Source organism: Cordyceps militaris (genome assembly GCF_000225605.1).
Source record: "Cordyceps militaris CM01 unplaced genomic scaffold CCM_S00001, whole genome shotgun sequence".
Lineage (NCBI taxonomy): Eukaryota > Fungi > Ascomycota > Sordariomycetes > Hypocreales > Cordycipitaceae > Cordyceps > Cordyceps militaris.
The window spans coordinates 2307006-2321738 of record NW_006271969.1 but is presented as its reverse complement, the minus strand read 5'-3'; the positions used below and the strand labels follow the sequence as shown (position 1 = coordinate 2321738).

The following is a 14733-nucleotide window of genomic DNA, read 5'->3' as shown; positions in this document are numbered from 1 at the left end:
CTCCGCACGCTAATAATAGTTGGGCAAGCGTCTGGAGTAACGTATTCTGTCATAGGTACATTTAGTAGGTACCTAGGTACCTACCTGTAGGTGGTTGCATACCTACCTAGGTAGGTACCTGTAGTCGTATGAAAGACAGCTGTTCCCAGGAAGAAGAGGGTAGTGTAGCAATGCGGCGTGGCCCTTGGATTTAATCTACCATTCTTCCCATAACATGCATCGTTCCCTCCTTGCCTTGCATTCTTTGTTGACCTTGAAAGTCTCTTGAACCAAGATTCCTTCTCCATCGTCGGCTCACTGCTGCCAACCGCATTTTGGCAGCGCCGTCGTCTCGTGCCATACCCCAGGATTCGTGAACCGAGATACACCCATCCCTTCAGAAAAAATATCCCAGGTGCAAACCGTTTCGCCTGGTACAACCGCTACTCAAATAGCGCAACTAGCCATACCCCTCGTCTCATCGCCCTTTGCAACTGCCAATCACGATTCATCAACGCGCGAGCGCCCAACCACCGCGCAACCCGACTCCAAGTCACCAATGTCCGCGGTCCCCCGTCCATTTTCCACGTCCGCGAGGGTACACCCCAATATCCTGCCACACCTGCACACCCCGCCTCGGCGCTCTCCGATGAGATGGTATGTTCTTATGTAAACGACGTTGACTAGCTGTGTGACGCAATCTGCACATGCATGCAGGCGCGCGCGTGACTGGCGGCCAGGAAAGAAATCGCCAAAGGACTTTCGGCTAACAGCTCGCATTGCGAAGGGCTCCAACTATTGTCGGCCTCTCTATTGTAGGCTACGGCGTGAAAGTTTACATTAACACAGTTCGCGAAAAGCGCGAGCGCACCCTCGAAGCCCAATACCGAGAAGATCGTGAGAGACAGCGACGCAATGACATGCTCCTGGACGTATATGGCGATCGCGAGAGCCTCGAGGGCCTAGAGAAGGCCATTCAATTCTACGAGAACGGAAAGAAGTAGTTTTCTTCGTGAGAAGGATAAATGCGTTTATGTGCAGATCCATCAACTGCTTCGATTCATTTTGGCGTCCTGGCGTTTTGTTTTCGACAATCCGATTGGAGAAGACTGGGAGCTGCAGTAAGAACTGGAGTAGGAGCTGGAGTAGGAGCATGCATAGACCCGGGCGTTGCGCGTGCTTTGTTTAGAAGTCATTATTTGAGAAAAATCGGTGAATCATTACTCAATAGTGTCAAAAAGCTATCAAAGAACATCCCTTGGTCCAAGACTTGTCTTCGTCAACGCAATGTCTTCGTTAGCATAAATGTTTCATAGTTAATGCAAATCTTGCACAGACAAGACGCACCCATAGCAATTGAACAACAGCTCCTGTTTGTTTGGTTGCAAAATATTCACTCCTCGGAGGTAGGCATCTTGAGCTCCTTCCGCTTTAGTTTGGATCGCTGTTCTAATAGAATGGCAAGTTTCGCCGCAAAATACCGCGAGACTTGCAACACAAAGGCTGGCTTGTCTTCTATTTCTCCGACTGATGCATCCCAAGATCGATAGAACACGCCCTCACAAAAATATTCAACCATCAATATTCCGAGTTGATTTTGTTCCCTGTGGTTTTGCTCAAGAACCTCGAAAGCATCGGCAAAGTCTTTTGTGCACCATAGCTGCTGCGCCTTATCCATAGTCGAGCGGAATAGTGCCCTGTGACGGTCGCCAATCAAGGTATGAATACAACGGAGCATGTAGGCGGCAATGGTTGGACAAATAAAGCGATCGCACAGCTTGTACACTTCGACATAATCGCGCATGGGCGTCCTTTGGGACTGTGCTTCGGGATTGGCTGCGGGAGCCGGCGGCGCATGGGGAACGATGGAGGAATAACTATATGCCACTCCGAGGAACAAGGCAAAATACTTTGGGTCGATGTTATCAAACTCGAGTTCGCCTGCAGATTCGTCATAACACGCTCTCGTCGAGGCTCGGAAGTAATCGGAGTGCTGAGTGAGGACTGCCCTGTGAACACTGAATTCTTCGTCTTTGACCTTGATCAAGACTGTTTCGTCGCCAGTTCTGCCCATGGTTAGAATGTAAACGGTTTTGGAGCTCGGAGCAAAGTCTCAGCAAACATACTGCAGGGGCCAAGCTGTACGAAAGTCGGACAGCAGCACTGATGGCGCTTTATCGGTGTGATGCGATGTTTTTGTCTTTTTCTTTGGCGGCGGCATTTCGTTTGGTTAGATGCAGAAGTGAGGAGTACACGATGGCATCAACGCAAGTGAAGTTGCAGTTGGCAGCTGGCAGCTGCCTCCAATTGGAGCCTGGTACCTACCCAGGTACGATACGCAGCTACCAGGTACTGAACCAGGAGGTACCTATTGAGAACGGCCGAGCGCTTCATGTTTCAATTTGGTTTCCCAGAATATATAATTGCTGGTTTCTTCACATATGATGGCTAACAATTAGCGATTTCGCAGCCCAGGATTCTGTCGAACAACGTGCTAGAGGCGCTAGGTATAGTGTACCTCAATACTTCAGAAAATATACTTTGCCTGGTATTATTACATAGACCTTGAGACGAATGCTACCGAGCCTTGATCTTTCGGATAATCACCTTTGTCCCCTCCAGTTCCCAGCCAACGCCGTCCTTTTGCCTCAGATCGTCCCATTCCGAATTTGTTGCCGTTTCTAGGTACTTCAAATCAACATTCAAGTACGCTCGGCCAAAGCATTTGAGTGTGTGCAGGCGTAGCTCTGGCTCTGCCCACTCCAGAATTCTGGCCTGATGCCCATCCACAGCTCTGCGCACTCGGTGAAACAGGATAAAGTTGTCATGGGCCAAAGCAAAAAGTGCATCGTTTACTTTTTTGTCTTGAAGAGCATATTTTTGTCGCAAGAAATATGCCTCAGAAAGTTCCCTCTGACGGCATGCCGTGTCCAAAACCAGGTATCCGACGACCTCTTGATACTCAATCACCGTCAAATTCTGCTCGGGGTGAATGTTTCCCAGCAAATGTAGGATGGCAGCTTGGTATGATTCTGGCTGTTTGACGAGAACGGCAAGGCGAATACAGAACAAGTATGCTTGAATGGCAAAGTCGTCGGTACGATTGGAAGCCACGATACCTTCGCGAAGTTTTCGAAGAGCCGACATGATTATTGACAGGCTTTTTGTGTTGGGTGGCCTCTGTAGCGTTTCGACACTGGCAGTGTCGGGAATTACTATACTATATGTGTCGTTTGCTTTCGTGCTGTCGGGTTCCAGACCGAGGGATGAAAATCGCCGGAGGAGCTCATCACGCTCTCCTGCGTCAGAGCAGAAGCTCAAGTACCGCTCAGCGATTCGTTGATAATAGTTTTCTTGTACTTTAGCGCTGTTCAATCTACCGAGCTGTCCATTAGAACGGTACGGTGGCTGGGCCTATTGTAGGTACCTCATCTCGCCCTTGGATGGGAGGCCCATCTCCTCCAAAGGGTCCATTTGTGGAGGCTTCAGACGACTCCATTGCTTCGCTGGCCCCTTCGACTCTTTGCTTCTCCAAGATGCCATGGTGCAACGGCTCTGTGATGTTGGCAGCCAGCTCGTTGGAGGTGGTTGGACTTGCAAGTGCAGTTGGTTGGAGGCACGGTGGGGTGGAAAAGACCTTGTGGTACTGGGCCAAAATGAACTTTTACCCAGAATTGTAACAGCAATATGAGGACAACCAGTCAGCGTAGGTACAACATCGCTCACAAGCCAAAGTTCGAGATTTAATTAAATGTCATAGAATTTCTCCAAGGGATTGCCGCTATTTTTTAGTACTGTTCTATTTTACATTGCGCGAGGGCTCATTTTGGTTGACGATGGCAACAAAACTGGCAACCAAGCAAGCCAGCATAATGTATGTACCTACCTACATTGGTATTTATTAGGTAGGTGGCTGGCTACACCGACAGGCTCTCTGCAGTTTCTCGCAGTTTCTCGCAGAAAATTCCCTGCATTTCAGTATGGTTTCATGTAGATAAACCCACCAGCGCTGCCGGTATTGGCACGATCGGGCATTATCAGCGAAAGTTTTCGTACCTGATTCCGCATGTTTCCGTTGAGCGCCTCCGCTCCGATGCTCTATCTGCAAATACCTTTTCTCGGAGCCACGGACCCCGCAACGCCTTCTTCGTTTTCTTCCTTTCATCTACACTGAACCATCCCCCCTCATTCGCCCCTCTGTCTATCAACACTTGTAAGTGCTCATCTTTTGCACCTTTGCATCACCCCACTTTGTACCAGAGAAGCGAGTTTCGCCCCCGCCGTTCGACGCAGCTGGAGGTTGAGCAGCCGACAACCTCAACGTCGAGCGTCTTCACCCGGCCTTTTCCTTCGTACCGATTCGAACACCCCAATATATGCAGCTACGGAGAAATTGTGGACTGTATAGATGGCCAAAGCTCTGTGGCAGATGGTGAAAAAGCCTCAAATCTGTTGGCTGTTGCGTTAGGATACCCCGCCAAGCTGCTACGAGCATGTTGGTATCGATAAGCCATAAAAACCCCGCGCCGTGGGTGCTGCGAGTCAATCTGACTGGCTGCTCTGCTTTTCTTATCGCAATTGCTTTCTCAACGAAGAACCTTGGTGTCTGACTCAATTTCTGCCTTTAGTTGCTCAAAAACAGCTCGTTTCCCTCAGAACCAAGTTTACTACGACCGTAACAACCGCAATCATGGGTGTCACCGATGTTCTGTCTCGCAAGTCCGGCGTCATTGTCGGCGATGACGTTCTCCGTCTTTTCGAGTACGCCCGTGAAAAGAAGTTTGCTATTCCCGCCATCGTGAGTCTGGGATACCCAAGCTCCAGCTTTTACACAACTAATTTTTCAGAACGTCACTTCTTCTTCTACCGTCGTAGCTTCACTCGAGGCTGCCCGCGATGCCAAGTCCCCTATCGTCCTCCAGATGTCCCAGGGCGGCGCTGCTTACTTTGCTGGCAAGGTATAATTTATTATCAACTTGTGTCGTATTCTGCTGCTGACCGACTATTACCAGGGCGTTGCCAACGGTGACCAGTCTGCTTCCATTGCCGGCTCCGTCGCTGGTGCTCACTACATCCGCTCTATCGCCCCTACTTACGGCATTCCCGTCGTCCTTCACACTGATCACTGCGCCAAGAAGCTCCTTCCCTGGCTCGATGGCATGCTCGATGCCGATGAGGCTCACTTCAAGGCCACGGGCGAGCCTCTCTTCAGCTCTCACATGATTGATCTATCTGAGGAGTCTGTCGAATGGAACATCGAGACTACCGCGGCTTACCTCAAACGCGCTGCCCCCATGAAGCAGTGGCTCGAGATGGAGATTGGAATTACTGGTGGTGAAGAGGACGGTGTCAACAACGAGGATGTTGACAACGCTTCTCTCTACACACAGCCCGAGGACATTCTCAACATTTACAAAGCCCTCTCTCCCATCTCTCCCTACTTTTCCATTGCCGCTGGTTTCGGCAACGTCCACGGCGTCTATAAGCCTGGCAATGTTAAGTTGCACCCTGAGCTCCTCGGCAAGCACCAGGCTTTTGTCAAGGCTGCCATTGGCTCCAAAAACGACAAGCCCGTCTTCTTTGTCTTCCACGGAGGTTCCGGCTCTGACAAGCAGGAGTACCTCGATGCTATTAGCCATGGTGTCGTTAAGGTCAACATGGACACTGATATGCAATTCGCCTATATGGCGGGCATCCGCGACTACATGCTGAATAAGAAGGACTACCTACTCACTGCTGTTGGCAACCCTGATGGTGGCGACAAGCCCAACAAAAAGTACTTTGATGTGAGTTTTCCATCCCTCGCTAGTTTTGCAGCAACTGACTTGAATAGCCGCGTGTCTGGGTTCGTGAGGGTGAGAAAACCATGTCGAAGCGTGTTGCCATCGCGCTCCAGGACTTCAACAACGCCAACCAGCTATAAATAAACCCTCGTCATTCAAAACGCGTTACGTAATGAAATAAAAAGCTTAGAGTTGTTGATATAGTTGGGGAGTCTCGGAGATTGCATTTTGGTGTTGACACCTAGTATTCAATAGTGTTTAAAACTACACCAATGGTTCTACTATGTTTCAAAAGTGATACCGGAGCCAAAAACTGCGTTCAATACCTTACATTATAGGTAACGATAGGATCTAGCTCAGATCGGAACCCTTCCATGTTCGGAACCCTTCCATGTATATAATGATGAATTTTGAGGCAGTGAATCGGGACCACTATTGACCCAAAACTTCCCTTTCCAGCGTCGCAATTTGTTCTTCAGCCAGCTTTTCGGCATCAGCAGCTTCGGCCTTTTTCGCGTCGAATCTCCAGAGACCGCCAGTCTTGTCACGCTCGCCGTCGAGGGCCACGCCGCCAGCAGCACCGAGCTGTTCCAGGACAGGGTCGGTGGTGCCGACAGCCACAGCAGTAAAATAGCGACGCTCCCAGGCTCTTTCTTCGACTGTCTCCTTGTGACGTAAGGCACGCTGCGCATTCTCAATCTTGCCTTTTTCGGCTGAAACGAGATCCATGTCACCGCTCTGAATGCCTGTGGCAACCTTGGCCCAGGCCCGGCGCGACTCGAGCGGATGTTGCTTATCGACAGGTGATATCTGGAGCTCCGTCTGCGCGGCCTTGGCAGCATCGTACTCGTCGACAAGAGTTGATTTGGAGTTCTTCTTAGCTGGGCCGGAGTAAAACTCGAGTTTCTCAGTCCATTGACCAATCGAGTTATACAGCACATCCTTTTCCTTGCTTGTGGGAGTAATGGTGGCAATAACTGTATTCTTCTTTCCGGAAAGCCATCCCTTGCCGCTATAGTCAATCTTGGTTCTGAATCCAGTAGAGCTTGTTATAAAGCTAGTGCCATCAAGCTCAACAAACGGGGCGCCGAAGATGAGGCCTTCGATGTGAAGAGATGGCAGCGTAATCAAGTAGTGCTCGGGTTCCTTCTTGTCGCCAATGGGAATAGTCAATACCGCATGGCCAATCTGCTTGACAATGATGGTACTATGAAAAGTGGCTTTCTGCGCATTGTAGCCCTCGAGTTGAATGCCGGTCTTTTCATTGCGGACACAATAGGCGGTGGTAGGCGGGTGGTGGCTAACTTGCTCAGATACAAGCGTCGTTTTGCCAGCCGTATCATTCCATGATCCAAGGAAGAGCTCGCCCAGAAATGGATTAAGTGGCTTCTTTTCGTTGCCAAACTGCTCGCTGCGGCTAGCATACTGGTGTTTAAGTGTGGAGAGGAACCACTTGAGCACCAGCATGGAGCGCTTTGCGGGATCGATCTCTGAGGCGGCGGCGACGAGGAGGTTCGGGTGCGTAGACCAGTACGCAGAGAATTCGGTCAACGATTGTGACGAAAGGATAAAGGGCGGCGCGGTCAGGGATGACAGATCGCCATTGAAGGAAGCAATAGACTAGGAGGTGAACGACTGTTGACTGCATACGGACTCCATTGACATACCTTGAGGAAGGCAGACCAACTGCCGCTGGCAGCCTGCGCCTGAGCTGTGGCGGAGGACATGTTAGTGTGCGATGGCGGGGTGAGGATGGAGGTAATGACAAAGTAACAAAATATTTTTATAGGAAACCGGTTGTCGAGGGCGATTCACTGATGAAGCACGGGGCGGTGCAAAGAAAGAGTTCAAGTTGGACAATTAATTCATTGGGCTAGCTAGACCGCAATGTCGCCCACACGACACTCCCCACTTTCCCGACTTGCCATTTGCAACACATGGCGATCATCATCGGTGACGCAAATGACCATACATGGTACGCTACTAGAATTCCGGCCTTGCAACTACTGGAATATACACTGCCTAGATATCGGTATGTGCACCAGCTGTATACCAGTTTGGGTTTCCTTTTTCAGTACGCTATCATGTGTGCAGACGCGTTACCACATTAGCCAACATTGGAGTATTTTAATACAAGCAACTTCACCCGCTTGATCAGCACATCAATACCGCCCGCGATTATGTTGGTACCCCGGCGATACGCGATAATGCAGAAATGCAGTTCCTGCACAGCCCGAGATGATGTCAGTGGGGCCGCCATCTCGCCGCTAGCATTGATTTGACTCCTCCATCACCATCGAACAACCAGGACTGCTGACCATTTTACGACGCCGCCTCCAACCGACGTCTCGCACTGCTATCACCCTGGCTGGTACTTTTTGGAATCGGGCGGCTTCGGAGCCACCCAGTGTTGCCGCGCAGCTCCAGTCTGTAATCATGGCACAGCCGCGGGCGACAACGCCGCTATCACCACAGTTCTGCTTCTCGACGGGCACACTACGAGGTGCGTTACGAGCCGCCGGTTTGAAACTCCTCTAACGATTACAGAATTCTTGCGCTTCTCTCGTTCGACTGTCGACGACACCATTAGCCAAAATCTCAACGCTCTGCTGACGCCCGCTCGAGCCGGCTTCGATCCTCGTTCGACCTCGCAACGAACTTCAAAATTATTAGGGAAAGATGTAAATGCCAATCGCTGCGACAGTTTCATCAGCGAGGTGTTATTTCCTGCGTGGGATTCCCGTGCACAAGTATTTGAATTTTGTGCTGCGGTCGCTGCAAGTCCTGATCTCGACGACCCTGAAGCCACCCTGCGAGAGCTTCAAAGACAAAAGGATAGCGACCGAGTTGTGGATGAGCGCTTGGATCCATACTCGGGGCGTTTTTGCCCTCGCGAAAGCCGAATTGATGTCCTGGCATCGACTCTTCGCCAGGAGCGTGTCATTGAGGATATTGTTCGCCGCCGCACCTGGGAGGTGATTCAGGACCGCTGCGAGAAGCCGCCTCCTGATTGGCGGGCCGCTATTGCGGCTTGGAAGAAGAGAACCGCCGACCAGTAGTAATCGGGAGCCGTACCTCAGCTTGGATATATGTACATTATTTGTCTCTCTTGAAAATAGAATCGAGTGCATTGTATTTAACCTCACCTCACGATCATTAACAGCAGGCACATTGCCATACCAACTTAGAAGAATTATTCAATCTAATCTCTCATCGAAACCAGGTAACTTCTCAAATACTCGTCGTTCTAATTCACTAACTACCTACCTACCTAGGTAGCTATACGGTTGAAGTTGGGGTAAGCTATAGCACGCGCCCCACCACACACTCCGCCTTGTCCGAGGATGCTCCGGACACCAAAGCCATCTATCCCACACAACCCACGTTGCGCTCTCAGTCCGTCTTTACCTCGACATTCGATTCTTGAAATTTGCGCAGGCACTTGGGCGGTGCAATTGTGCTCCTGACATTTTCTACAGTGCCTTCTTCCTTCCCTTTCTTTCCCATACGGGCCGCAAAATACACCGCCTCCCACAAGCCCGGAAACGACCACCGCGATAGCCGTGGATAATCGAACACTGCAACTCGTCCGTTCACCGTATCCTAGTCACAATGCCGCAACAGCTCGCGGCAAAGGAGGCTGCCCAATTCCGGCAAGTCCTCCGCAGCTATGAGGAGAAGCAGTACAAGCGAGGTCTTAAGACAGCGGATCTCATTTTGAAAAAAGTGCCTAAGCATGGAGAGACCATGGCTATGAAAGCACTGATCCTGAATGGGCAAGGGAAAACGGAGGAAGCGTTTGCCCTCGGAAAAGACGCACTGACTGCCGACATGAAGTCACATATCTGCTGGCACGTGTACGGCATTTTATATCGGGCCAAGAAGAATTTTGAGGAGGCGGCCAAGGCCTATAAGTTTGCGCTCAAGCTAGAACCGACTTCGGCACAAATACAGCGTGATCTGGCTACTTTGCAGGTCCAGATGCGAGACTACCAGGGCTTTATTCAGACGCGAAACTCCATGCTGCAGGCTCGCCCGCAGATGCGACAAAGTTGGATAGCCCTCGCTCTGGCCCATCACTTGGCCGGCAACCTGACCGAGGCTGAAAATATCATCACAACCTTCGAGGATACTCTCAAGACGAAACCACCCCGCTACGACCTGGAGCACTCCGAGGCTGTCATGTACAAAAACTCCATCATTGCAGAGCAAGGCGATTATAACCGCGCTCTCCAGCATCTCGAGACTGATGCCAAGCGAAACCTCGACCGACTCGCTGTTCTCGAAAGCCGCGCCGAATACCTCTTCAAACTTGATCGCAAAGAGGAAGCTGCCAAGGCCTACCGAGCCTTGGTCGACCGCAATTGCGAGTACGCGACGTACTACACACAGCTCATCAAAGCCCTGGGCATTGCAGAGAACGATTGGGAAGCCAAAAAAGCGGTTTACGAGGAGTATGCCACCAAGTACCCCCGTTCCGATGCTGGCCGCAGAATCCCCCTCGATTTCCTCAGCGGCGACGAGTTTCGTCAATCTGCTAGCGAGTATCTCACTTTGATGTTAAACAAGGGCGTCCCCTCCACCTTTGCCAATTTAAAGCATCTATACTCAGACCAGTTCAAGAAAGAAACCCTTGTTAAGCTCGCCGAAGAATATTTACACTCTCAACTATCCGACTCGGACAGCAAGGACAAGGGCGAAGCTGCGGCTCTTTTCTACCTAGCACAGCACCACAACTACCACAAGAGCCGTAACTTAGCCAAGGCCATGGAATACATTGAAAAGGCCATTGCAAAGGATAGCAAGAGTGTCGATTATCACATGACCAAGGCAAGAATCCTGAAACATAGTGGCAACCTGCAAAAGGCCGCAGACATGATGGACTACGCAAGAGCCCTGGACTTGAAGGATCGCTACATCAATAGCAAAGCCGCCAAGTACCAGCTCCGCAACAACCAGAATGAGAAGGCCCTCAAGACTGTTGGGTTGTTTACTCGCGCGGATACTGTCGGTGGCCCCCTTGCCGACTTGCTGGACATGCAATGTATGTGGTTCCTGACAGAAGACGGCCAATCCTATGCGAGACAGGGCAATATTGGACTCGCACTCAAGCGTTTCCACCAAATTGCCACGATTTTTGACGTGTGGCAGGAGGACCAGTTTGACTTCCACGCGTTTTCTCTGCGCAAAGGTCAGATTCGTGCGTATGTTGACATGGTGCGTTGGGAGGATCACGTTTTCGACCATCCATTTTACACCCGCGCCGCCCTCGATGCCATCAGCATCTACATACACATGTCTGACAAAGCTGTCGTCGCTGCCGCCAACGGAAACGGCGAGGCTGATTCTGAGGCGCTCCTGGCGCAGAAAAGGGCACTCAAGAAAGCGAAAAAGGAACAGCAACGTATAGAGCGCGAGGCGGCCGAGAAGCAGGCCAAGCAAGACCCTAACAAAGCTGTTGGGCCCGATGGCGAACCTAAGAAGACGGACGAGGATCCTTTGGGCTTGGCACTGGCAGCCACCGCTGACCCGCTTGGTGCAGCGATGAAGCTTCTGTCCCCGATGCTGGAGGCGAGCCCCAAAAGCATTGAAGTGCAGCTGGCTGGTTTTGAGGTGTTCTTGCGTAGAGGTACGTTGCAGTTTATATGTCCGCAGACTGTTACTAACAAGTGTAGAAAAATACGCACTGGCTCTTCGCTGCTTGAATGCGGCCCTCGCTCTCGATAGCACTCATCCTAAGCTACACTCCCATATCGTTGCCTTTGCCAAGACGCTCAGAACTGTATCCGGTCTAGCGCCCAAGGTTGTCGAGGTTCTGACGGCCGAGTTCAAGCTTGTAGATGCCGCCGCAGACCTGTCCAAGTACAACGCGGACTACAGGGCTACGCACAAAGACAGCATCCGCCATGTTTTGTCATCCGTGACCGCACAGCATGCTCTGAACGGCAACAATGACTCCAGCGATAAACAGCTTACGGCCTGCTTGAACCTACCCAGTACCACCTTCGACAACGCGATCGAGGTACTGGACTCTCTGAAGAGCTGGAATAGCAGCGAGGTGGAGGCTTTTCAAAGGGCGGCCCAGGCCAAGTTCCCTGAGGTTACCAGGCTCGCCTGAAGTAAGCTATACACGGCGGACAAGCGCGAGCGCTGTCGGTGTTTAATGATGTAACGTCGGGGTATTTGAGCAAAGGCCGTGTAGCCGTGAGCTCGGATCAACCACTTTCGTCAGTACAAATCAGTGGCTGTGGCCATGGCTCGAATGTTCTTTTTTTACGCGAGGCTTCTCTTGTGTATCATTTACGATATATGTTGGCGCGGCACCTGGGAAAAAGTATGTATGAGGGATTACGTATATAGCACACTGGGTATGGAACCAAAAAATAAATTGCGTTTGTTTCATCAGGGGTTCAACTTTCCGCCTACAAGGATCATGCTGCAAGCACTGATAATACTTCTTTAGTTTAATGAAAGAAAATGTATTATCCTTGATGCGGTGTCGAATAGTCTCCCGCCACAGTGGACAGGAACGCCATGCGGACCAGGCGGAATAACTACTACAGCCTCGGCTGTAGGGACACTGCATGGGCAACTGACGGTCGATTCGCTGACAGGGCACCTGTATCTACCAACTAGAAAGTAAGGAAGTAAACGCTGCAGCACGCTTTGATATACAGTTGTGGCACGGCCATGCGAGCATCACGGGCCGGCTTTAGCAAAAGCCAGGTTGCGGGTGGCAACAGAAAAATTTGGGGCGTAGCACGCTCCTAGGTACCTAGTATTACCAGGTACAAACGTTAGGTAGCCCGCCGCCGTCCCACCGGCACCCGGCAGGCCGACAAGCCCAGAAGCTAGGTAGCTACCTGGATAGAGCCTTGACAAGTCCGCCATCTCTCGCTTCTCCCACATTCGTTCCTCTCCGGCCCTCGTCGGCAACTGCACTCGCTGCTCCCACTTTACCGCTTATTTTATTTCATTTTCACTTTAGTTCTCTCTTCATCCTAAGCCACGTTGCTCTGTCGTTGGCGCAGTACGCTAGCGGATTGCCCGTGTGACGGGATCCCGCACCAACTTCTTCGAAACTGCCTCGGCCATTCTTTCTGGCGCATTCCTTTTGTTTGTGGAGATGCAAATTTGATCACTCAAGTCACAGATCCCATCTGCCGTTTTGCGCGGCTTGTCACAGCCATGAGCACCAACGGCGCTGTTCAAACTACGCATCTAAAGCTGCCACTAGCTAGCGGCAGGGTGCTGTCGATTGAGGAAACTGAGCTTGTACTTGAAGGTAATGCACATGATTATGACGTTGATCTTCTCGTTCATAACGCTCTTAGATCCCAATTCTGTAGACGACAAGAAGTCAAAAAGAGGTGGGCGCAAACCGGAAGATGGTAGGGTAAAAGCTAATTGTCCGATGCAGATCGCAACGGACGCCAGACATTGCCACTCTACAACGTCTTGTGGGCCGAAGTCGTTGAAGCCGACTTTACGATAGAATATGCCCTGTTATCAGACAAGTCCAGGTTTCAGGTTGAGAAATGGACGCTACCAATCAGCACAAACGACGAGCAGCCCAAACTCTCGCCCGTGACGTTTGCGACGGAGCTCTGTGCGCGAGCCTATGGCGATGCCCAACAACAGAGGCGCGCCTATGTCCTCGTCAATCCCAACGCAGGCCCAGGCAACGGCGTCAAGAGATGGCAAAATGAGGTCAAGCCACTGTTTGACGCCGCGAGGATGGAGATGGACATTGTCTTTCTAAAGAGAGGGGGCGAGGCGCTGGAGCTGGTGGAAAAGATGGACATTGACAAGTATGACACTGTCATCCCGTGTTCGGGAGACGGTACGCCTCATGAGGTCTTTAACGGGCTGGCCAAACGGCCCGACGCCAAACGGGCCTTTTCCAAGATTGCCGTTGGACACATTCCCTGCGGCTCAGGGAACGCCATGTCCTGTAACCTATATGGATCCCACAAGCCAAGCTTTGCAGCTCTTGCTCTCGTCAAAGGTGTCGTGACGCCGCTCGATCTTGTGTCCATCACCCAGGGGGACACGCGCATTATTTCGTTTCTGTCGCAATCGCTTGGAATTGTCGCTGAAGGCGACCTCGCCACGGAACACCTGAGGTGGATGGGCAGCGCACGTTTCGATTACGGAGTGATCTCGCGCATTTTTCGCAAAAAGATCTATCCATGCGACATTGCAGTACAGCTAGAGGTGGAGAAGCCTCAAGTCAAGGAGCATTATAGACGACATGCGAGCCTACCGAGCCTCAAAAAAGCCGCCGCCGAGCAAGATGCGGATGAGGGCAGGGGACTACCCAGACTCAAGTACGGGACGATAAAGGACAACTTGCCTGCCGGCTGGGAACTGGTGCCCTACGACAAAGTCGGCACATTTTATTGTGGCAACGTTAGTCACTCAGGCCATCGCTGGCAAGATACTCAATGCTAACAGTTGTAGATGGCGTACATGGCGCCAGACGTACACTTCTTCCCCGCCGCCATGGCCACAGATGGGTGCATGGACCTGATTACCATGAACGGCGACATCCCAGCGCTAAAAGCCCTCAAGGCATTCATGTCCGTCGACTCGAACAAATTTTTCGACCTCCCATTTGTTCACTACAAAAAGGTTTCGGCGTACCGCATCATTCCGCGTGACCAAAAGGACGGCTACATTAGCATCGACGGCGAAAAGGTACCTTTTGAACCCTTCCAGGCAGAAGTACACCAGGGTCTAGGCAGAGTTATCTCCAAGAGGGGCATGTTTGAGGCCGAGGGCCCGGCCAACTGGGAAAAGGTTACGGTTTCGGAGCGGCTACACGCATAAAGTGGCCGCAACCCGATTTTCCTGGAGATGCAGCAGAGGATAGCTGGTCGCATGTACGTACAAGTGGATAGATACCCGTTTGTGAAGAAAGAAACTGTGACGTCACCACATTCGTATTTTGTGTTAAACATATTACATT

The 14733-nt window shown here is 51.2% G+C and overlaps 7 protein-coding genes across 7 annotated transcripts; 4 read left to right on the top strand and 3 right to left on the bottom strand.

Annotated features, from left to right (window-relative positions):
* Window positions 1-1372: 1372 nt before the first annotated feature.
* CCM_00745 (BTB/POZ-like protein) lies at window positions 1373-2200 on the bottom strand (the record flags this gene model as incomplete). The annotated part of the gene is made up of 2 exons (XM_006665904.1): window positions 1373-2045; window positions 2106-2200. 2 exons carry the CDS (start codon window positions 2198-2200, stop codon window positions 1373-1375), a joined length of 768 nt encoding a protein of 255 aa, XP_006665967.1.
* Window positions 2201-2556: 356 nt separating this feature from the next.
* On the bottom strand, window positions 2557-3126 carry CCM_00744 (uncharacterized protein; the record flags this gene model as incomplete). Its single annotated transcript, XM_006665903.1, has 1 exon — window positions 2557-3126. One exon carries the CDS (start codon window positions 3124-3126, stop codon window positions 2557-2559), a length of 570 nt encoding a protein of 189 aa, XP_006665966.1.
* Window positions 3127-4669: 1543 nt separating this feature from the next.
* On the top strand, window positions 4670-5902 carry CCM_00743 (fructose-bisphosphate aldolase, class II; the record flags this gene model as incomplete). Its single annotated transcript, XM_006665902.1, has 4 exons — window positions 4670-4777; window positions 4827-4937; window positions 4992-5765; window positions 5813-5902. 4 exons carry the CDS (start codon window positions 4670-4672, stop codon window positions 5900-5902), a joined length of 1083 nt encoding a protein of 360 aa, XP_006665965.1.
* A 292-nt stretch (window positions 5903-6194) lies between these two features.
* CCM_00742 (oxysterol binding protein (Osh5), putative) lies at window positions 6195-7489 on the bottom strand (the record flags this gene model as incomplete). Its single annotated transcript, XM_006665901.1, has 2 exons — window positions 6195-7382; window positions 7430-7489. The coding sequence occupies 2 exons, from the start codon at window positions 7487-7489 to the stop codon at window positions 6195-6197; spliced, it is 1248 nt and encodes a 415-aa protein (XP_006665964.1).
* Window positions 7490-8198: 709 nt separating this feature from the next.
* CCM_00741 (caffeine-induced death protein Cid2, putative) lies at window positions 8199-8821 on the top strand (the record flags this gene model as incomplete). The annotated part of the gene is made up of 2 exons (XM_006665900.1): window positions 8199-8265; window positions 8310-8821. The coding sequence occupies 2 exons, from the start codon at window positions 8199-8201 to the stop codon at window positions 8819-8821; spliced, it is 579 nt and encodes a 192-aa protein (XP_006665963.1).
* A 553-nt stretch (window positions 8822-9374) lies between these two features.
* Window positions 9375-11880, top strand: CCM_00740 (acetyltransferase catalytic subunit (NAT1), putative; the record flags this gene model as incomplete). Its single annotated transcript, XM_006665899.1, has 2 exons — window positions 9375-11391; window positions 11438-11880. 2 exons carry the CDS (start codon window positions 9375-9377, stop codon window positions 11878-11880), a joined length of 2460 nt encoding a protein of 819 aa, XP_006665962.1.
* Window positions 11881-12950: 1070 nt separating this feature from the next.
* Window positions 12951-14594, top strand: CCM_00739 (sphingosine kinase; the record flags this gene model as incomplete). Its single annotated transcript, XM_006665898.1, has 4 exons — window positions 12951-13047; window positions 13097-13153; window positions 13183-14174; window positions 14226-14594. 4 exons carry the CDS (start codon window positions 12951-12953, stop codon window positions 14592-14594), a joined length of 1515 nt encoding a protein of 504 aa, XP_006665961.1.
* Between the last annotated feature and the right edge of the window lie 139 nt (window positions 14595-14733).